The sequence below is a fragment of the Trachurus japonicus genome, chromosome 13 (genome assembly GCF_045865225.1).
Source record: "Trachurus japonicus isolate A0001 chromosome 13, Traja_1.0".
Classification (NCBI taxonomy): Eukaryota; Metazoa; Chordata; class Actinopteri; order Carangiformes; family Carangidae; genus Trachurus; species Trachurus japonicus.
This window is the reverse complement of record NC_140919.1, coordinates 4,318,785-4,342,679: the sequence shown is the minus strand read 5'-3', so window position 1 is coordinate 4,342,679 and position 23,895 is coordinate 4,318,785. Positions and strand designations below refer to the sequence as shown.

General features: G+C 45.3%; 1 protein-coding gene and 1 pseudogene across 1 annotated transcript in view; one reads left to right on the top strand and one right to left on the bottom strand.

Annotated features, from left to right (window-relative positions):
* Positions 1–9,267: 9,267 nt before the first annotated feature.
* Positions 9,268–23,895, bottom strand: part of LOC146975292 (protein NLRC3-like) — a 138,881-nt gene continuing 124,253 nt past the window's right edge. The window contains exons 10-12 of the mRNA XM_085794693.1: positions 16,607–16,771; positions 16,172–16,345; positions 9,268–9,322 (exon numbers count right to left, since the gene is read on the bottom strand). Of these exons, the coding sequence (XP_085650819.1) occupies positions 9,268–9,322; positions 16,172–16,345; positions 16,607–16,771 (394 nt within the window). The remainder of the gene's footprint in view (positions 9,323–16,171; positions 16,346–16,606; positions 16,772–23,895) is intronic.
* LOC146975295 (5S ribosomal RNA) lies at positions 17,931–18,048 on the top strand (annotated as a pseudogene).

Below are 23,895 nucleotides of genomic sequence, written 5' to 3'. Positions count from 1 at the left end.
CTCCTCTCCTCTCCTCTCCTCTCCTCTCCTCTCCTCTCCCCTCCCCTCTCCTCAGTATATTTTTGAACTGTCATCTTCTGTTGTACTTTGTAGTTTGGCCTTGGTGTCTCTCACTCTCTCTGTGTTTCCGCAGATCCACCGGAGCTCCATCTCTCTGCACCAGCCGCCGCCTGCATCGCCCCCCTCCCACCCCTTCCCCTGCTGTTAGACCGGCCTCCCCTTCCTTCCCATGGACCAGTCTGCCACCCAGTCCTCCCCATTAAGCTGACTGGCTCTCCCTGCCCCCCCCCCCCCCTCAGCAGAGACTGCCTTCATCAACTCCTGCTAACATTTCCATATTTCGCACATTCTGTGACAAACTGTAAACTGTTTTCTTGTCTGTAACAACATCTATTGCACGTCTGTCCGTCCTGGGTGAGGGATCCCTCCTCTGTTGCTCACCCTGAGGTTTCTCCGATTTTTCCCTGTTAAAAGGGTTTTCCATGGAGTTTTTCCTCAGTCGATGTGAGGGTCTAAGGACAGAGGATGTTGTTACGATGCCATGTAAAGCCCTTTGAGACAAACTGTTTGTAAAAACGGGCTATACAAATAAAATTGCCTTGCCTTGCCTTGCCTATAGGGCCATAACCACCATCTAAATTACATTACATTAATAATAATGATCAATCTTTCAAATCGTAGACCTAACTTTAACTAGCAGACTGTAGAGTAGGCTGTGCATAAAATTAATTGTCAACATATATCCCCAGTACACACTCATTCACATTTGTATTAAAGTACATTAGCTTAGCTTTTAAGTTTAGTTAGTGGGAAAAAGCGTTGCCTATACCGTTTTCTGACAACATTTGGCCCTCTGTGTTGTGTTTCGGTACGGACTGCCCCAGGTAGGGTTCAAACATTGGTCTCCCACATGGCGGGTGACGATGCAAACCGTTATGCCAAGAGGTCAATGACCATTTGGCAGTCAGGTTTGCATGTCCTTTTTATGGGTGAGTGAGTGCACACGGGACCCTCCATTACAGTAGCAGGAGATGGTTTTGTTTGTAGACAATTAGACAAATTATCTGAAATACATTACCCTGTTGAGACTGTTGACACCTGCTGTTATCATCTTCACTGTTGCCTCATTCGACAGCTGTGCTGACAAATAGCGCCCCCTACAGTGCAATACTCCTCTGGTATATTGATTATTGTTTTCTAAAGATCATGTTTGCATATGAATTGGATTATATTGCACATTTTCTCAAAACTACAAGAGGAGGTTCAAAGAATAAAGAAGCACTTTGGGGGGAAAAATCCGATTTTACCACCTTTAGAAAACAGTCATGAAATGAACAAAAAAATCATTTCCTAAGCTGACAACCTGGCTAGAATACATGTTGAGGTGTCAATTACTGACACTGGATAGGTTGTCAGCTTGTACCCTGAGGTGTCCGCATAAGTTACAATATCAGTTTTGGCCCCCTGACTACTATGCGCACACACGCGTGATCCTCCTCTCAGATGCGGCTGCATCTCTCCAGGTCACTTGTGTATGTGAGTGTGAGAGAAATAACTAGCTCTGACTTGCTGGGGCAGACGTTGTTTGGTGTCACCCGCTGATAAATATCCGTCTTTTTCAGACTGTTTTAGGCGGAAAAAAATATATTCGGGTCAATGTATAGAAAAATAGGCTATATAAAAAAAATGCATGTATCGTTTCGGGATTTATATTAAACACTCTAGGCTACTGTTTAATTCCATGTAAACGTTTACAAGTGTACACTGACACACCCCTCCTTCTGACCAAATCTGGATATAATATTTGATCTCCTCTCCCCAAGTGTTGCCGCGGCTCATCTTTACTTTTTTTTTTTTAAAGTATATTTTTTGGCTTTTCATGCCTTTATTAGATAGGACAGTTGAGAGTGTGACAGGAAACAGGAGACAGAGAGGGGGGAATAACACGCAGCATAGGGCCGTCCGACGCGGGATTTGAACCGGTGCCGCCTGCAGTGAGGACTATAGCCTCAACATATGGGGCGGGTGCTCTACCAACTGAGATAAACACGGCCCCTCATCTTTACTTTTTTTTCTGTTTATTTACTTTTTTCGGCACGAGCGAGCGAGATGGGCGAATCTGACGCGACTTCCTGTATTTGGTCTGATAGTTCGAACCTTTCAAAAAAACGCTTTCACACTACGCAGCAGCGGACCTTGGTCCAGGATAGTCCCGACCGTGGTCCAGGGGAGCTTTCACACCTGTCAATTTGATCCGAACTATCTATCTGGAAAGTCCGAAAGTCCGGACCAAACGAGGTAGGTCTGAAAGCCCCCTAAGGGGCTACAGCTGCTAGGAGCAATTCTACAGCATCGGAGAGAGACCAGCTGTGCCTAGCACGTGACTGGAAACTCCTGGCGGACATTGGCAGACAGCTAGTGTTTCCTCCAGAGATAGTCACCACCACCTTGAGACCTGACATGGTCCCCTTCTCTAAAGAAGGTTTACATCATTGAGCTCACCGTACCCTGGGAGGACTCCATGGATGAGGCATACAAGCGAAAACATCTGCGCTATGCAGAGTTAGCTGCTTAAGCATAACATCGCAGCTGGAAGACGGAAGTCCGCCCAGTGGAGGTCGGATGCAGAGGGTTTGTGGCAACATCTACCACCAAGCTGCTAGGGGACTTGGGAGTCAGGGGCCAGAGCCAACGCGCAGCCATCAAAACTGCATCAGAAGCAGCAGAGAGGAGCAGCCAGTGGCTTTGGCTGAAGAGGAATGACCCCTGTTGGGCCACCAGCTAGCAAGCCATACATCCCTCAAAATGTCTGCCACATGACAAGGCAACACTATTGACTGATTGGGCATGGAACGCAAGCTTGGGCCTGATCAGCCTGTAGCTGGCCGCCTCTGGTGAGGGTGTATAGTGTTAAAGGCCGAAACACCCAATGAGCCAGAGGAACACTACTGACGATGCGTCCCATAAATTCAAATTAACCAATTTACCATCTACCACCATTTTGTATGTGCTTGCACAAGGATATTAACATCTCATCCTGTGTTTTTTGAATCTCTTCAGTGGACTTGCTCTTAACCTTTGCGGGAGCTTTTTTGGGGCATGGGAGTTTGATCAACCAGTCTACAAATGTGTTGAGGACTTGGAGAAGGCTTACTAGTCTAGTACGAAGAGGGGGGTATCATGCACCCCCCAGAAATATACTTCTAACCAGTGTTTCTAGATTGGAAAAAATGTGTAGAAAATGATGAGCTATGTTAAAAAGTTGTCAGAATGTCCCATGTATCATTTTTATGCAAATTAGTGCCGCCATTATCGAAAAAACCTAATTTCACTATATCTCAGCCAATATTGCAGATATCTGAACAAATAAGGTGTCTAGACCCATGTTTTGGGGGTCAGAGATCACAATAAAACTATTCATAAAGTGATCACATGTTGGTGGCATGCTAGTAAGCAAACCTAACCCTTTTACCAATTACAAGACGCCAAAGAAGCAGAGTGGCATGGAGGAAGGTGAGCCAGGTCAACCTTAGACTTGCAAGTGAGTTTCTTGTCCTCCCCCACCATGTTGCGTAGCAACTTGGCACGGACAACATCCACTGAAGACTCACAACTCTGTCCAGACATCAGACAGGTGAATTGCTCCAACTGCCTCAGCATCTCAGGCTTGACACTCTAGCAGTCACTGAGTTGACTGAATATGTGAAACATGGGATTCTTCTTCAAGAGCCCCACCTTCCTTCTCCCTTTGATGGCACTGGTACAGTCTTCTCCACTGAACACATAGAACCCAAGAAGAGTGGTGCGGTGGTCTTCTCCCAGGGATTCTGCAATACTACTACTGCCTGGCTTCTGGTGCACCTGTCCCCACTGATGTTGAGATGGACGTGTTACAGTACGAGCAGAAGCTGTGGGCAAGGCTGCTAAAGCTGACTTCATCAGACCCCTACAGTGTGAAGATCCAGGAAGCTTCTCAACATCTCTGAGCTTGCAGAATCCCTGGGAGAAGACCACCGCACCACTCTTCTTGGGTTCTATGTGTTCATATCAGTGGAGAAGACTGTACCAGTGCCATGTATATATTTTTGGCTTTTTCATGCCTTTATTTGACAGTACAGTTGAGAGAGACAGGAAATAGGGAGGCAGAGAGGGGGGGAATGACATGCAGGAAAGGGCCGTCCAATGTGGGATTCAAACCAGGGCCGCCTGCACGAGGACTATAGCCTCAATATATGGGGCGCCTGCTTAACCCACTGCGCCACTCGACGTCCCGGAAGGTGGGGCCCTTGAAGAAGAATCCCCAATTTCACATATTCAGTCAACTCAGTGACTGCTAGAGTGTCAAGCCTGAGATGCTGAGGCAGTTGGAGCAATTCACCTGTCTGATGTCTGGACAGAGTTGTGAGTCTTCAGTGGATGTTGTCCGTGCCAAGTTGCTACGCAACATGGTGGGGGAGGACAAGAAACTCACTTGCAAGTCTAAGGTTGACCTGGCTGGCCTTCCTCCATGCCACTCTGCTCTGAAGCCACATGCCCGACGTGTGAACTACCGTGTTGCCTTGTACTAGCGAGCTGATGAACCTATTCTGGAAAAACCAAAACCCTATGATGAGGGGCAGGGATGGATGAAGACTGATGAAGGAGTGTTGAAACCGGTGTGGTCCTGTGGTCCTATCCTACCAACTTCACTGGTTGATCCCCATGACACTGGAGAGCATGAACAGGAAGAGGAGGAGAAAGAGGAAGGAGAGGATGAGTTTAACTTTGAAGATTTCAGTGAAAACGATGATGAGTGATGCATAGTGGAGAACCATTTACTTGACTGTTTATCTGGCATGGGAAAGAGAAGAGTGGTCACATCAAGAAGAGTTCTATTGTGATGTTTGATCCAAATAAACCTTGGTTAAACACACAACAACCTCTGTCTAGACACCTTATTTGGTATCTCCAATATTGGCGTCTTGTAATTGGTAAAAGGGTTAGGTTTGCTTACTAGCATGCCACCAACATGTGATCACTTTATGAATAGTTTTATTGTGATCTCTGACCCCCAAAACATGGGTCTAGACACCTTATTTGTTCAGATATCTGCAATATTGGCTGAGATATAGTGAAATTAGGTTTTTTCGATAATGGCGGCACTAATTTGCATAAAAATGATACATGGGACATTCTGACAACTTTTTAACATAGCTCATCATTTTCTACACATTTTTTCCAATCTAGAAACACTGGTTAGAAGTATATTTCTGGGGGGTGCATGATACCCCCCTCTTCGTACTAGACTATACGGCCATGTGCGTTGTGCCATGTGGGGTGAGTTGCTGCTCCAAGTGAAGGAGTGTGTGTGTGTGTGTGTGGGGGCTGACCATTAACAAATAATTACATTATAATATCCCGGAAAAGTCAATTTCCAGTAGTTCAATCCAAACCAAGTATTGAGTGCATATAGATGGACATAGTTACATAGTTTTCAGAAGGTGTGTAATGGACATGTATATAGTTTCACTTTTTGAATTGAATTAGTGACATAGGCCTTAATAAACTCTGCCATGATGTTCTAATGCACCTGTACATCAGAAACAATAGGAGTGATAGGTACAGTAGGATATGCAATAATTAACTACTGCATACATCTTGACAGCTCTACCATAGATGATGGTTGATAGTTGATTGGTATAATCCCAACAGATATTTTCAGCCTTCTGCGTTTACATTTGTCTGTTTTGATGATACTTGTCAGCGGTCCTGAAATGTGTGTTTCTCTTCTATAAAACACATTCTACATCGCGGAGGCAACGTCTTTCCACTTAGGGCTTCCTTCACCTCTGAAACGGAGCAGAGCTCCGTGGGAAACACCTGCCTGACACAGCAACGTAGGGAACCATGCATGTCCGCGGCGCACAGCTCCACGGACATGCACGGGGTAAAAAATGGCGTTGCCGTTGCACCGACTGCACGCGGCTACGCGCCGCTTTGGGTTGTGAGCACGCATGTCGCACGTCTACATTGGAAGCTAATAGGTAGGGCAGGCTATTATCAGTATAATCAGAGGCAACCATGAATGAGTTCGCCTCAGTTTCACATAATTGTCACTGTCAGCCTGTTAGAAAAACATTTTACTGACCCCAGCTGAGACGCAGACACCCCCCTCCAAAACAAAAACTTTTCGGATCTGAACGATTCACACAAGTCACCTAATTGACCCTTCGCGTAAGCCCCGCCCCCTTGGTTACTGTTGCTACGGCGGGCAAGCTTTCACTCCCAGCCATGCTCCTGGCAGTATTTGGTATCGATTTCAAAGGAAATATCAGCAGATGTCTGGATAAACTGTTCTGAGATAATAAAGAGAAGAAGTCACAAAGATCATTCAGAGTTTTCAGTGACGTGACTCGCGCAGGAGGATAAAACATCTGTTCAACGACACGGTTACACCCCGCCTTTCCGAAGCCCCGCCTTTCCGACAATAGACTTCCATTCATCGTAATAGCGGGGTTTTCTATTTTTTCTAAAGACCCCGCTACTCCGAAAAGGCTATTGGGGGAAACCCCCAGTGCGCATTGATCCTTTTTTCCTTTTTGGGGTCAAACGGATCATGTGCATAATTAACTGAAAAAAAAGCAAATACTTCATATTAATGACATAATGTTCATTATGCTTCTAGCCTGTCAAGCCTCTACCTGGTCTTTTTACTAAACTTAACCAACTCCTTTCTTCATTGCCTAAACCCAACCAAAGCATCTCCCTCAGTCAGCTGTCAGTGCGAGCGGCGGCTGCAGCAGCCTTGCGCCCCTGTGAGCTCAAGCCGGGTTCAGCCGCCCTCGAGCGGCGCAGGGGGGGAGAAAAAAAGTGTATTCCTTTTACTGTGTGGAGATCTCCAACAACGGAGTCGGGGAGAAAGCAAGTGGGACAGATCTGCCCAGTCTCTGAGCAGCGCACGTTTCACAGACAAGCCACAAAGCAGAATGTAAACAACGTCACGCGGTTCAGCACCTTGGACATTGGACAGCTGCGGGGGGACTGTGTCGGAACAGCGGTGTTTCGAAGTGGGGGTATTTCGGAACAGCGGGGTGTCGAAATGGAGGGGTGTCGGAATGGAGAGCTGTCCCCCAACGACACGACTGGACAATGTACAGAGCAGCAGTAAGGACCGGTCATTTTACCGTCTATCAACCCACGAAGACTTAGGTCATCTCACTGGTCATGAAACGTTGTCAAACTCTAAGTTTTTGGGCGATTGTGAACCACATACAGCTTTCGCTGCTGTTTTGTTTTCTCCCACCGCTGTATCAGTCAGTGAAAGCAGTCCCTGCCTGGAGGATCCCTCGCCTAAAAGCCCAGGTAAACGCGGTAAAAGTAGCCGCCGTAGTAGCAGCAGCAACAACAACATCCTTCTCTACAAACAAATGTTTTTCGTCCTAGTCTCAAAATGTGTCCACAAAAGCAAACGTAATGACTCACTGCGGAAAGCTTGCCAGGCCTATAGTTACGGTTGCTAACGTAGGATTGGACAATAGCCGTTTGTGGGAGGAGTTGGCGAAGGGTCAATTGGCCATGAAAAAAGCGAGTTGCACTTTTCGGCGCGCTGTTTGCATCCCTGCAAGTGACTGAGCTGAGATGGGGGTCCGCGGCGTGGAGCGATGCGGGCCTCTGACTGCAGCAGGGACTATCATGTCTCTGCTCCGTGACACTGTGAGACTGACCGCCGGTGAGCGCTGTGGGACGGGTCCGAGGCTCACGGCAGCACCCGCTAAACATTGAAAACAGCGGTGATACGGGGGGCGACCGCCATTCCGAAGGACCGCCATTCCGACGGTCTGCCAGTCCGAAAATTCCCGAAGGTCCGTCATTTCGAACTTCCCGAGGGGCCGCCGTTCCGAATGTGTTTTATTTTGAAAATTGACCGGATTCTCTCGTGGTTTGACTTCCTGCCCGGCTTGACACGACGCGCCGCGGGGACAGCGCCCGACCGGCCCCTCCCCCTCCCCCTCCCCCTCCAAAGTTTCACCCAGGTGCGAGTCTGATGCATTACATCCATCTGATGCAGCCGCGGTACTCCTGCTGAAAATAAATGTCCTTGCTCTGTGCTTTGGTTAGGTTTAGGCAATGTAGAAAGGAGTTGGTTAAGTTTAGTAAAAAGGTTAGGTAGAGGCCAATAAAATCGCAGTTAATATATATCTCCCCCGGGAGTCGAACCCTGATCCACCGCGTCAAAAGCAGACGCTCTGACCACTACGCTACCACCGCAACTAAACTTGCTTACTCCGTGCCTTAAACCATTCAAGATTTTTTCAGGTTCGGAATGGCACCCTTTCTTTCAGGTTCGTAATGGCACCCTTTTCCCATAAATAATTAAGGGTCGGCATTCCGACAAATTAAAGTAAACGTTCGGAGTGGCGGCCCTTCGGAATGGCACCCTGGAACCCGGTGATACTGCTTCCACGTCGGAGTCAACATCAGAGTAACAGAAAAAGTCGCTTTTGACAACAACAAAAAAAAGAGAGAGAGACCTGCCGTGCTGTGTAAAAACAACAACAAAAAAGTGTCACGACTTCCTGTATCTGGCCCTTCCAAAAAAAAGCCCCATAGCCTTTCATATAGTTTAAATGACTTAAATTTGACAAGACACGGCTCCAAATGTTTGTTTGTTTTTTCCTGCACCAATCAACCAATGAAATTTTGGTCGGCTAATGATTTTTTTATTATTAGGGGGCAGCCCTAGAAAAGCAGTGATTTATGTTTTCTTTTTCAGGTTTGAAAATGCCATATCCAATACCCTACATCAATTTTATTAGAGTCGTCCTCAGAGACCTTCGGCTTTGCATCATCCCCAAAAACCTTCAGCTTTGAGTCACCTGTCGAAAGAGAAGAAACAAGGAACATCTCCGAAATCAGTGTTTGCTATTCTTCTCTTTATCATATACAAGTCAGAAATAAGCTCCACCTGAACATGTGGTTCATGCTTAATAAAAGACAATTGGAAGGAAAGTTTCTGATATGAAATATTCATAGACAGAAATTGAAACATCACTTCTTGCCTATGATGACCATGTCTGTTATCCTTTGTTTCATTTGTTGCATTCAAGCCAAAAAATGTATTTAACCATTATTTTACCAGGCAGATTGCTTGAGATAAAAAAAAAAATCTCTTTTACAAGCGAAATATATAAAGTACTACTATATAAAGTATAAAAAAACAATATGCAATTAATACAACGATTGGAGGTGAAATGAGCCCAGACTCATTTCACAGACTGATGAAGAGGTTCAGTACTCACAGGTTTTGTCTCTGGAAGCTTCAATCACCTCGTCCAAGCCGATCCTGTAGGAACAAACACAACAGAGTCAGAGGGAAATAATCAGGTTTTGTTTGAGTTTGTTTTATTAAATCAAACTGTGATTATCCAGGATCAGGCTCACCCAGCTGAGTTTTAACTAATCCTGATCAATGTGTTAGTCAGTGCTTTTAAGTCTCACGTTCAACCAGGTTATTGTGGTGTCACCATGTTTACTAATGATCTGATCTGGGTGGTGTTTAAAATATCAGATCACGTACGTTCTCATGTTTACATTACGCATATAATATAAAAACTGTTAACCACTGATTGTAGACGGTCACATGGTTTTCTGACAAGGCCAAAGACTACACAGAGACTCAGTCGCAGAGTGATCACAAGCACAAAACAGTCCAAGTTCCAAAAACCTTTACTGGAGGGCAGGCAGGGTCATACACAGGAAGGCAGTCCAATAACCAGGGAAACAAATCCAAAAAGGGCAAGGCAGATCTCCAAAAACCAATATGACAAAAAACAGGTCTTACACAAAGGGTTTCACAAAAGATAAACGCGAGAGAGCACAGCACACAAAGGTAACAATAGGTGCGTTTCCATTACCCCTTGAAATGCGCAAAACCTAAATATCGAAATTAAAAACTGATAATGGAAACACCTACATTTCGAAAAAACTCTCAAATATCGCAAAAAAGTTTTTGCGCTCTCATGAGGTGGTTTTTGAGACGTATCGATACAAACGTGTATCGCAAAAGTGTAATGGAAACACTTTTTTCGCTTTTCTACACGTCACCGGCGTCACCGGAGTTGTGTGTGTCCACGCTGTGTTGGTTTACGTAACTTAGGGGACAAATGAACCACATGTTTATTGTCATGCATTGCTGACCTGGGCATTGTTTCTCAATAAATTAGAAAAACCTTTCCTATCATTCCCCTTTTCCGTGCATGGTTGAAGGAGATTGGCTCGCATCCAGGCTCCACTCCCTCCTGCGCCGAAATGTCACCTTAAGTCACATAAACCAGTACGGGTGTGTGGACACACACAACCACCTATATTGTTGTCAGCGCCTCATCACCACTGGTGTTTAAAAGGCTCCGTTCTTTCTGCAGTCAGGTTAAAGCGCACATCCGCCGTGTTGGTAAACAAATAGTCCCTCTACATCAACGGAGGCACCGTGCTGATCAGCTTGGGTTGGAGGTGGTGTGAGTGCGGGCCAGCGGGGGACAGAGGAGGGGGCATTAGAGCTTCAGCACGGTACAGAACAACTGGCCCGTGTGAGTGCGTCCTTATTTGTGGCCGCTGCAGCGCCACACGGGCTTTGCCTTTCAGCAATCAAGCGCTGTTTTTGTCTTTGTTAAAAACAATAACAGCAACAGCTGTAGGCAGCTGAGATCGCTGTGCCGTCACCATAGAAACGCAAGACGCATTACGGCTCATTCGCAAAATACCTTTCAATGGAAACACCCGCAAATAGCAATTGCACTTTTTCGAAGTTTCAGAAATATCGCTTTTATTTTGCGAAAATCTGTAATGGAAACGCAGCTAATGACAATCTGGCAAAGGGAAGGGGGGTGTGACACATGGGCTTGAATACAGGTGTGGTGATTATTGGTGGGAAACAGAACAAAGGAGCTTGACAGGAAGTGATGAACCAAAATGGGAATGAACACAAACTACAAAATAAAACAGGAAGTCCAAAAACATACAGACAGAGACCTGAGAGTTTTCCATTATGTTTTTAATTCACTTATTACGTTCTTTGTTACAACTCACCATAATATAACAATTCAATTCAAATCTTTATTGTCATATATACTGAAGACAGCGTCACACAGTACAATGAAATTCTTATTCCGTGATGATACCTCCGGCAACATTATAAAAACAAGTAATAATAAAAACAACACTAGTTAAAATAACAACAATGGATAAATAAATAGTGCAAGAGCAGTTATAAATAAATAATGTAAAACAATAAAAGAGAGCTAAAGTGGCATAGGACAATCTGCAGAGGTAGGGGGCAGGGGCAGTGGGAGGGTTTTGTTCAGGAGTCTGACAGCTTGGGGGAAAAAGCTGTCCTTCAGCCTGGTTGTTCTGGCTGCTAGGCTCCTGTATCTTTTCCCGGATGGCAGGAGCTCGAACACCCCACTAGGTCTGAGATGTTATTGGACCAGCTGAGGTCTTCAGAGATTTTGATGCCCAGAAATTTAAATGTGGCGACTCTCTCCACCTCAGTCTCATCAATGAGAAGTGGCGCGTGCTGACCTCTCTTTCTCCGTGTGTCAACAATCATCTCCTTTGTTTTGTTGGTGTTTAGGGAGAGATTATTGTCCTTGCACCACTTCACAAGGTCAGCTACCTCCCTCCTGTATGCTGACTCGTCTCCCCCAGAAATCAGTCCAATGACCTTAGTGTCGTCCGCAAATTTTATAATACTGGTGTTATGCTGGGAGGCGGTACAGTCATGAGTGAAGAGTGTATACAGCATTGGACTCAAAACACAGCCTTGTGGGGTTCCTGTGTTTATGGTTAATGTACCAGAAGTGTTGTTCCCCAGTCTGACTGACTGAGGTCTACCTGTTAAAAAGTAGACCTCAGTCAGTCAGACTGGGGAACAACACTTCTGGTACATTAACCATAAACACAGTTCTGATTCCAGTATGTATACTATGTGCTAAATTTAAGCATTATATTTCTTGGTTATTTGTGATTTAATATATTTTATATTTACTTTTCTCCTGGCTCGTCCACTATTGAGGGGTCTGACATGTCTTAATGACTCTGATTGTGTTCAGCTGTTGTGGCATGAGATATATATATTTATTAGGGCTGTCAGAGTTAACGCGTTAATCACGATTAGATCAATTAAAAAAATTAACGCGATTAAATTTTTTAATCGCGGTTAATCGCGGCCCATTTTGTCCTCTGTCTGCTGGACTGGAGGACTGGAGTGTGGGACCTCCAGTCCAGTAGGTGGCGGTAAGCCACCTTCAAGTTGGTTGCTACACAAATATACACAGTCTAACATATATCCACAGCTCTATCCATTGATTTTTTGACGGCTTTGTTGTCAACAAATGCACATGGCCATGTATTGATTTTTTTGACATCATCGGTTGTCAACAAATGCACGTGGCGATGTATTGATTTTTTGACGGCTTCTGTTGTCAACAAATGCACATGGCCAGGCAGAGGCATAGCAAAGTAAAGGGCAATTTCCACTGGATGCAATTCGTTTCAATTCTGTGTGAGTTTCATGCATCATGTGTTATGATTAGGTACTAGGCCTGCTAGGTCTGGTCTAAAAGTTGTTTGTCTAGAGATTATAACACTTTGGAGGGTTGAAAGTCCAAAGCGCCATATATAATATTTTTAATAGAGATTAATCGCGAGTTAACTATGGAAAAAATGCGATTAATCGCGATTAAAAAAATTAATCGTTTGACAGCCCTAATATTTATACAACAGTTAGTTCTGACCGGTCCCAACCGAGCAATTTGATTGGACAAGAGACGTTCCATGAGTGCTGATATACAGTATAACAGCACTGCGACTTTTTACAGGCATAATCACTCCGCTGTTCAGCTGGACAGGAGCTAAGTCAGAGCCACGCTCCCCATACAGGAGCTGCTCCATCTCTCTGCTGCTACTACAGTTATAAACCTGAACATTAAAACCTGGACCTGACCTGGTCCGTCTAATTGGAGATAAATCTCTACTAAACCCGGCTGGAAAAAAATCGCCGCGGGGGCAACTACGTTTTGACTGCGATGTGTTTTGATTTTAGTGTTAGCTGTTGTTAGCCACGTAGCTCAGCTACTTAGCTTCAACTGTTAAATAAACAAACAAATCATAATCTCTTGTAGTTTATTACTGTTCTAAAATGCGCTCGTAGCACTGTTGTATAAAAGCAATATCACACTGAGGTCGTGCTGTTGTACTGTATATCAGCACGGTCACGGTGTGATTATCTGCGGCACTCGGCCTGCGGCCTCGTGCCTACGACCGAATCACAGCGGTGCTGATATACAGTACAACAGCACGACCTCGAGTGTGATATTGCTTAAATATATCATATTTCTGATTTTTTTTTCCCCATAGAGAATGCATTGGAACAGTCTTCAAACTCTTCAAATCTTCTTACTTCTTTCAGCCTCTAAAGCGTCCACATACTTTCTGCTAGAGACTTCATTCAAATTCTGAGTTGTAGACAAACTTCTAATGTATTCAACCTGTGTACAACTTTTTCATAGCTTGTACCGTTTTTGAGATAAATCTATTAAAAAGCACATGAGGATTTCTGACAAATTTCACACTTTTCAATGAGTGTGTATGGGGTTGGGTCAGAGTGGGTGATAAATCACACTCTACACTCATGATTTTGGAAACAGTTTGTAGCCACACGTGTCTTCTGTCTCACAATGCCCTCAAAAATGCACAGAGACTCAGAGAATAATTTAAAATATTTTTTAAATGCAGCCTGGGTGCTCTCTCTCTGCCATTAACCCAATGCAATTTTTTTAACAGCAGAGTAGTAGGAGCTCAACTTTGTAATTCGCTGGAATGGGCATTATACTTTGTTTGATTTCATAAAAAAATAGTCACAAGTCACAAGTCTACTTACTTGTTGTGGCTCATTTCTACTCTTTTCTTTTTTTTTAAGCATCATTGAAAAATCTCACATTCATCAAAGTCTCAACCTCTCTTCTCCACAACTTCACTGTAGTGTAGTGGGTAAGGTGGCCGCTTGCCAACCCCAAGGTCACTGGTTTGAATCCAAGCTGAGCAATCTTGTTATGTTATGTTGAATTCTGCTCCCCTCCCCCACCTTCAATTGGTTACAGGTGTTCGTTAAGAGACTCATTAATTGTTACTGCCACCGTTTGCAGCACATCATCACATTACAATCAATGACAACATGCTGATATCTGTGCTCTCTGTGGCGAAGCGGCAGAGTAAAGGTTTAGTGATCATGAGGTCATGGGTTTGATTCCTGACTCAGTCATGTCACACCATTGCTTGACTTTTCATTCCAACTCAGCTGTCATTGGACAGTCCTTGATTCCTTATAGTATAAAGTAGGGATGAGCGAGTACAGCATTATCTGTATCTGTATCTGTTAACCATATGAATTATCTGTATCTGTATCTGTACTCGGAGTGGGCGGGGCCTAAACCGGAAGTGGGCGGGGTTTAACCCAGAAGTGGGTCGGGTTGTCTTGAAATGGGCGAGGCTTTAACCGGTATGTTATTTTAAGCATGCAATTGATGGGTTGATCAGAAATTGTTATATTTATTGCTGATTAGAAAACTGTTTACAGGAGAGCATCAGCATTGAGCTTCAGATCAACGGTTTTGATCACAATAGCAAACAAATTATTTACACAACAAGTTTTACAACAATGAATACAACATATGTGGTTGCAATTATTAAGTAAAATGTAATGAACAAGAGTTTTCATACTCAACATAACTTTCTTTTTTTTAACTTAAATTTTTTTTAATGATCAGTGTGATTTTTCTTTTTCTTTTTTATTTCCACACCAGGTGTGTGTGAGTGAGTGAGTAAGAGAGAGACAGAGACAGCTGAGTGTCAGCTACTCTCTGTGTATCACTCATTATTCTGTATCACTGATCATGAGAGAGAGAGAGGGGAGGGGGGAGAGAGTGTAGCTTAATTTGTAATTTATACCACTACTATTTTTTATGAAATACAGCAAGAAAGTGTCAGACACTCAGTGCGTTAAGTAAAAAAAAAAAATGGTTAGAGCCAGCTGACGGTTAAAAAAAAGACAAACTCCAACGACCGGCAGAGAGGTGGAATGATACGTGCGTTTCTCAAGGCATTACTGTAAATACGGCCAGGGCGGACTCGTTCTCGGTCTTGCTGACCTCCGCCGTCCTGGCCTGCACAGGTACCAGGAGACTGAGACCCCCCGTCATGTCGGTCCTCCGCCCTTCTTGATCCACTGCAAGTTGCAAAAACCCTGCGGACGCCCAGTCTCTCCACCCCTCTCCCACACTTCAGCACCTGTGTTTGCTCGCTCCACCATCCTTTTTTTTTGTTGTTGTTGATTGAATGAAGTAGGCCTATAACTAATAATAATGCAACGTATAGCCTAACTAAATACGCGTATGAGTAATCAGAGAACAGTAGGCTGTTTACGCTACTTTTAAAAGGAGTCATTTAAAACGAGGAGCGAGCCGAGCCGAGCCGACACTGTGCAGCCCAGGACAGGTGCTGAAGTGCGGATGAGAGGAGTGGACAGACCGGGCAGGAGCAACCAGCCCAGAGGCGTCTTTAACGTCACGAGACACCATATTTGCATAGAATATTTTTTGGCAACCAGAAAAACAATGTTTGACCCGGCGTTTATTTGGGATGGGCGTTTAATATAAAAAATATTTTGCTACACCCGGCGGTTAATTGGGACCGGCGGCAATTTGGGACTCGGCCATTATTTGAAGTTTTACGGTACTCGAACTCGGCAAAAGTGCTTTATCCGTACTGGATACTCGTTTCAGCCGAGTATCCAGCTCAACTCTACCTGTCACTAATGAAACCAGATGTGTAACATTATGTGCACGTAACAGAGGGCCTCTCCTGGACCAACAACATCACATCACTGGCCAATGAAACCCAGCAGCCTTGGTATTTATCATGTGTTCTTTCTACTGAGGAGACACTGAGAACACTCTGACCTGCTGCATCACTGTGTGGTTTAGAAACTGAACCACCTTAAACTGAAAAACCCTGCAGTGCAGGAAGAAAGGTAATTGGTGCCTCACTCCTGGACATCTACAGCACCTGTCAACATAATCTACACTGAGAATGACAACAGAGATGAGAGCAGCATGGACTGATCCATCCCTCTACTGACCTCACAGACTCCAGTCTACAGTCCGGACTCTCCACAAGAGCACGAAGATCCTTCAGGTCTGAATCCTGCAGGTTGTTCTCACTCAGGTCCAGTTCTCTCAGGTGGGAGGAGTTGGACTTCAGAGCTGAGACCAGAGAAGAACAGCTGATCTCTGACAAACTGCAGAACTCCAATCTGAATAAAGAATAAAAGAAGAAGAGTTTGTTTATCTTCTACAGTATCTCTGAACCTTTTTTCACATTAAAACTCTTAAGTCAGTGAACACAACATCACATCAGTCACACACACACACACACACACACACACACACACACACACACACACACACACACACACACACACACACACACACACACACACACAAAGAGTCATTGTGTCAGTGTGAGAGAAGAACAAGTGGAAACATGAGACAACAGTAACAGTCAGTGAACTGACCTCAGAGTCTCCAGTCTACCATCTGGACTCTCCAGAAAACCACTCAGATCCTTCACTACTGAATCCTTCAGGTTGTTCTGACTCAGGTCCAGGTGTCTCAGGTTGGACTTCAGAGCTGAGACCAGAGAAGAACAGCTGATCTCTGACAACCTGCAGTCGACCAATCTGAATAAAGAATAAAAGAAGAAGATTGAATGATTGATGATTGATCAGATGTCGTGGATCATCATCATGTGGCCTTCTACACATCATCCACATGTCAGCACAGATTCATCAGCTGCTGCTGACCTCAGCTCAGTCTGTCAATATACAATCAATATCTGATCAATACCTGTTGGACTAAACACTGACTAACTCTCTGATTCAGGACTGAACTGGATCAAAGGTTGAAGGTCCAGTCCTAATCCAGGACTACACACACACATACCCACATGGAAAAAATCTATATGAGGATATATATGCGTATATATGAAACCTATATGCAGTATATGTGCATATATGCACATATATGATAATATATATGCCGCATATATATAGCTATATGCGTATGCCATATAGTATATGCCACATTTAGGCTGCATATAGGCCAAATTCAGGTGCATATATGTGCATACAGGGCATATAGGTCTCTTATATTGTTTCTTTATATCCACATATAAGCCATACAAGATATGTCTGGACATATATGCCCGGCTGTATGCACATATATTTGGCCTAAATGTGGCATATTTAAGGCATATATAGCCTACGCATAGCTATGTATATGCAGCATATATGTGCATATATGCACAGATAAAAAGCAAAAAAAAACATATGGGCGACCGATATGAGAATGTTGAGAATGAGAGTGGTAGCGCTCATGGTTAGCGTTCGATTAGCGCCGGTAGCTCGCGATTAGCATGCTAGGCTAACCCTATTAGCATTCTAAGCTAGCACTTAGCTGGCTGTTGTTAACATTTAGCTTGTAATGTTAGCTGCTAATGTTGGTACTGTGACACTGTGTTTAATCATTGATTGATATAAAAAAAGTCTATGTTTTGTTTATTATCATTTTTGTTCGTGTTCTTGTTTTATTTGATTGTTAATGTGAATAAATTATGTGGAGTTCTACATTTTGGGTTTTTATTTGTTTGTGTGGGCTATGTAGCTATGGATTTTAATAATTTCACTAATATATAGGTGAATATATGTAAATATGTAGACTATATAGGTGCATATGTGAATATATAGATGAACTTTGCACGGCTTCCCCTGCTTTGTTACTGAGCACCTGTTGACCTGTTGATCATCAGCCGTAAAGAGGCTTTTTGTCAGCTTCCTTGTGGCTTACGGCCATACTACCCTGAGCACACCCGATCTCATCCAATCTCGGGAGCTAAGAAGGGTCGAGCCTGGTTATTACTTGGTGGGAGACAGCCTGGGAATACCAGGTGCTGAAAGCTTTTGCACAGCTTCCCCTCCGGTGCATATGTGAATATATAGATGAACATATATCTTCATATATAGGTGAACATATAGGTGCATATGTGAACATAAAGTAGCCTACATATGGAGTACATATATAGGTGAACATATAGGGACATATATGAAAACGGCCAATTTTATGTATGTCACATATATTCTAAACCTATATTAAACCTATATGTTATAGGTTTTTTCCGTGTGGGTACCGTCATGTTCTAGTGAACTTTGCCTGTAGTCGTATTGCTTTTTCTCCCCCTACAGGAACACACCGGCCCGACAGTCGGGCATCGGGTCTCGTCGGACGCCGTCGGGTCCTCATCTGTTTGGTGTGTTCATCTCCGTCGGGGAGCATCAGAAGCCGTCAGGTCTCGTCGGGGCCGATTTAACATGCTCAGTCGGGACTCGTCGGCGGTCGGGAGAGTAGACTCGTTGGGTACTCTGATTGGCTGTGTGCTAGCTATGGCGATTCTGATTGGCGGTGCCCTAAGCGAATCAGCGCGGTGTGTGGGAGGGACGGAAGTGACCACAGTAAACAAACGGTGTCCTAGCCTGTCCTACAGTAAAAATGGCGCACAAAATAAAAAGAGGAGTATTAAGTGGCAATATATATTTAAGCATCAAAGATGTTCAATCAAACCCACATAGTTTGTATATATATATATAATTCTGAAGGTAAGAAGGAAGAAATAGGGACAGCAGGGATAAAGGATGAAAGAATGAAATCTCACGGGATTTGCACTGACACCCAGTTCATGGCTCCGCCAGTGTCAGTGCAAATCTCGCGCAATTTGCACTGGCACAGGCAGAGCAGTGAACTGAGACACTGGGAGCTTCCGCTACAAACAAGCTTGAAATATAGACTTATTTAATTTTTTTCGGAACAATTTCTTATGTCTGGGCTTCAATACAAGAGGGACATTACAGACGAGCTGTGTGGAGGTATTTGGATGTTTTTTGGTGTGTCTTTTTGGACGAAGAAAAGTGAGCCCCGTTCACAACCATCATATGGACATGCAGTGCTGCACGGAGCCCCGCTTTAACTCAGAGAAGGTACGGAGGACTCTGAAACCTCTCCCAGGCCTTAGTCGACATGAGGGTAGATAATGAGTGAAATTAGAATTTTGGGTGAACTATCCCTTTAAGGCAATAATTACACAACTACTAACATGTAGGAGACAAAACTTAAAAAGTTAGCAAAATCAATATCACATTCAAAATATCTCTTACCCATGAACTAAGATTTATAGCAAATAATCCCAGTAACCATACAAATCAGTTCAAGTCCATTCACGTGCACAAAGGTCGAAGTCAATACAAACTGTCCATATTCAGAGTCAATGCAGCTCTTCTGGCTCCTCCGCCTCTTGAAGAAGGCACACCTTGGTGACGGGCCTGTCCAGATAGCTGCTCCTAGTCCTAGTCTTGATGCGGACCAGACGCACAAGTCCTCCCTTGTCAGGGTCTGCCCGCACAATCCTTCCAGTAAACCATGAGTTGCGGGGAGCTGAGTCGTCCACGATGATCACAACATCCCCTGGCATGAAGTTTCGTCTGGTGCTCTGCCACTTCTGGTGCTCCTGAAGCTGGGGCAAATACTCCTTTGACCCAGTGTTTCCAAAACAAGTCGGACATATACTGCATTTGTTTTCACCGTCGACGAATGTATATGTCCTCCTCACTTTGAAACACTCCTGGTGGCAATGCAGGTTTGGACTTAAGCAGCAGCAGATGATCCGGGGTCAGCGCTTCTAAGACATTTGGATCAGTGGATGCTTTGGTTACAGGGCAGCTATTAATAATAGCCTCAACTTCACAAAAGACTGTATAGAGACACTCTTCATCCAGATTCTGTGTTCTCAAGACAGAATTCAACACTTTCTTCACATATCTAATTAATCGCTCCCACACTTCGCAGTGATGTGAACCAGTGGGTGGGTTGAAAATCCACTTGATTCCCTTCTGAAGGAGTGTGTCATTGATTTGGGCATGGTTCCATTTTCCGATTGCTACCCTCAAATCACCCTCAGCTCCGACAAAATTTGTGCCATTATCAGAACACAACTCCAACACCTGACCACGTCTTACCGTGAACCGTCTAAGGGCGTTGACAAAGGAATCAGTGTCTAAAGATGATGCTAGCTCCAGGTGTATAGCTCGCATCACCAGACATGTAAAGATGACACCGTACCTTTTCGCTGTTCGCCTTCCCCGCTTGACCTCAAACGGTCCAAAGTAATCCACTCCCACTCTGGTGAATGGAGGCTCATCAGGTGAAACTCTGTCCTGGGGAAGATCTGCCATGCACTGATGTCCTGGGGCAGCATGCAATCTACGACAGACAACACACTTGGATAAAGTCTTCCTTATTGCAATGCTAGCACCAGGAATCCAATATCTTTGGCGTAGCTTTGCTAACATGTGATTACGTCCACCATGACCTATCTGCTGATGTACATGATGTAAAATGAGGTCAGAAATGTTTAGATCCTTGGCCAGTATAGCAGGATGTTTTGCTTCATCTGGCATGGCTGTTCTGCTAAGTCTGCCTCCAACTCTTAGAACACCTCCTTCGAGTATGGGATCAAGCTTGCAAAGGTGACTGGTCCTCTTCACACTTTCTCCCTTTTGCAAACTAGTTATCTCTTCTGGAAACCATTTCCTTTGACAGAAACAGACAATTGCAGTTTCTGCCTTGTCAAACACTTCAAGTGAAAGAGGCCCTAGGGCAGCATAAGCCTTGACACTCTGCATCTCCCCTTCTATCCTCTTCTTGAGCTGTTCTTCATCCAGGCCAGATTGAGCAAGAACAGCTTTCAATTGCTTCCTCCTTCCAACAAGATCCCACAGCCAACTCTTGAACCTAATCCAAAAGGAGAAATTATTCATAAAATGCATAATGAGGTCCGCCTGCTCATTAGCTTGGACAGCATTCATGGAGGTGACAGTCGTGATCTCAGGATCTTCTGAAGAGACATTTCCAGACAAATCAGGATTTATTGGCCACTTCATTTCAGGTTCAACAAGAAACGTAGGCCCTAACACCGAACTATCGCTCTTCAGGAAGGACTCAACCTTGTCTTCCCTTCAACCCAAGTCTGCAGGATTGCTGGATTGCTCATCTCCACTGAGATGAGTTAGTCGAGGTAAGTATCTCTGAGACCCGATTTGCAACAAATATCTTGAACCTTGATGTTTCATTCCTGATGTACTTTAATACAGAAGTACTATCAGTCCAAAAAATTGACTCCTGCGGCGGCATTTTCCTCCACAACTTGTCCATTCTGCTCGCAACCACCGCAACTGTTAACTCCATGCGAGTGTGGCAAGGTGAAGAGGGCCCGGGCGGGGATTGAAACCACACCTCCCGGGTAAGAGTCATGCGCGCTTGCCAGTCACCCAAAGGGACATCCCTTTGGCCAAGTAGCCAGGGCACATGATCAATTGGAGGCATAGTGACAGGACCACCACTGTCACATCTCTCCCCCTCTTTTCACAAGCACGTCCTCGTGCTTCTGCGCAGGCGCATGACTCTTACCCGGGAGGTGTGGGTTCAATCCCCGCCCAGGCCCTCTTCACCTTGCCACATTCTGGCGATGTTGGCAGGATCCATGCAGCACTAGGGGTGGGTCCATGGATTCCTAATGTGTGGCAGCCTGCACGGAAGCACGAGGACATGCTTGTGAAAAGAGGGGGAGAGATGTCACCAGTTCTGTTCATTATTTTTATGGACAGAATTTCTAGGTGCAGCCAAGGGCCGGGGGGGGGGGGGTACGGTTCAGGAGCCACTTGATTTCATCTCTGTTTTTTTGCGGATGATGTTGTCTTGTTGACCTTCAGCATGCACTGGGGCGGTTTGCAGCCGAGTGTGAAGCAGCTGGGATGAGAATCAGCACCTCTAAGTCCGAGGCCATGGTTCTCGACCGGAAAAAGGTGGCTTGCACCCTCCAGGTCGGGGGAGAGTTCCTGCCTCAGGTGGAGGAGTTTAAGTATCTTGGGGTCTTGTTTACAAGTGAGGGGAGAATGGAGCGTGAGATTGACAGGCGGATTGGTGCGGCGGCCGCAGCAATGCGGTCATTGCATCGGTCCGTCGTGGTGAAGAAGGAGCTGAGCCGAAAGGTCGATTTACCGGTCGATCTACGTTCCCACCCTCACCTATGGTCATGAACTCTGGGTCATGATGGAAAGAACGGGATCCCGAATACAAGCGGCCGAAATGAGCTTCCTCCACAGGGTGGCGGGGCGCTCCCTTAGAGATAGGGTGAGGAGCTCTGTCACCCGGGAGGAGCTCGGAGTAGAGCCGCTGCTCCTCCACATCAAGAGGAGCCAGCTGAGGTGGCTCGGGCACCTGTATAGGATGACCCCTGGACGCCTCCCTCGGGAGGTGTTCTGGGCATGTCCCACCGGGAGGAGGCCCCGAGGAAGACCCAGGACACGCTGGAGTGACTACGTCACTCGGCTGGCCTGGGAACGTTTTGGGGTCCCCCCGGAAGAGCTGGAGGAAGTGTCCGGGGAGAGCCCCCACGACCCGACTCCGGATAATGCAGTGGACAATGGATGGATGGATGGATGGATGGATGGATGAGGTAGGTCATGGTTCCATACCCATCCTCACTCACGTCTGCGAAGTGGTGGAGCAGAAGCAACAAAGTTGAGAGGTTTTAAGCACCTGTCGACCTTAAACTCCTCAAGCCGATGTAACTCATTTAGCCAGACCCTCCACTCCTGGGCCACAATGAGGGGCAAGGCATCATCCTAACCAAGCTGTCGCCTACACAAGTCTTGAAGGATCCTTCTGGCGGATAGCACAACAGGAACAGCAGAAATCCTAAAGGATCGTAAATAGAGCTGACAGTGGACAAGATCCCTCTTCTTGTTAGAGGTCTGTCCCGGAGCGTGATTTTAAACTTGAATGAATCTGAATGGACACACCATTGCACCCCTAAGGCTCTTTCCATAGGCAAGATGTTGTTGTCCAAATCCAGATCCTTCACCTCCATGGCTCTTTCCTGTTGAGGTATGGCAGCAATGACAGCACGTCTGTTACTTATCCATTTATGGCGCATTTCCACTAGCACGGCTCGGCTCGATACAGCTCGGCTCGGTTTGGTTGTGTTTCCATTACAACTGAGTATCACTAGTGCCTCCTCGACGTGGGCGGGGTCGTCATAACACGGCGCCGAGCAACGCTCTAAACTCTGTAAATATATAACTTTAGCAACATTCGAAATATTTTCAGGCGAGAAAGTAGTCGTTTAGATCCCCAACGTGTTGAAAATCTGACTAAATACCAGCTGTTTACAATTTTGTTCCGACGAAGTCGGCGTCAGTAAAGCTAGCCGTAGTGAGCAACGCACTTCCGGTTATTTTCACAAAATAAAATACCCGTTGCCTTTTATCATAAGGAAAGCCATTACGATAGAATTGGTGCTTTTACTTTGTAAACAGGAAGTGAACCTACCCTCACTGTAGCTAGCTTTAAACCGCCGTTTTGACTGCTCTCGTCCCGTTAACGGCATTTAACCGTTCAATATGCCTTACCGGAGAGTCCTGCCAGCTCTGAGATCGGCCTGGTTCATTGTAAAACATTTATTTATTGATGTAAATGTGGTGTTTTCTGTGCATACAGACCCCAAGGCAGTGCTGCTCTTGTGTCTCCACCGGGGCGAGGCTCGTAGGCTGGCCGGCGGAGCACGTCAGGAGCCGGGCTGCTGCCTCTATGATGTCGCGGTCGCTGCTCGGACCTGGAGCTTCACTTCTCCGAAAAACATCGGGGCAAACTTCTAAACAGCCGTCGTTTGGATAAACTAACCGCACATTGGGGATCT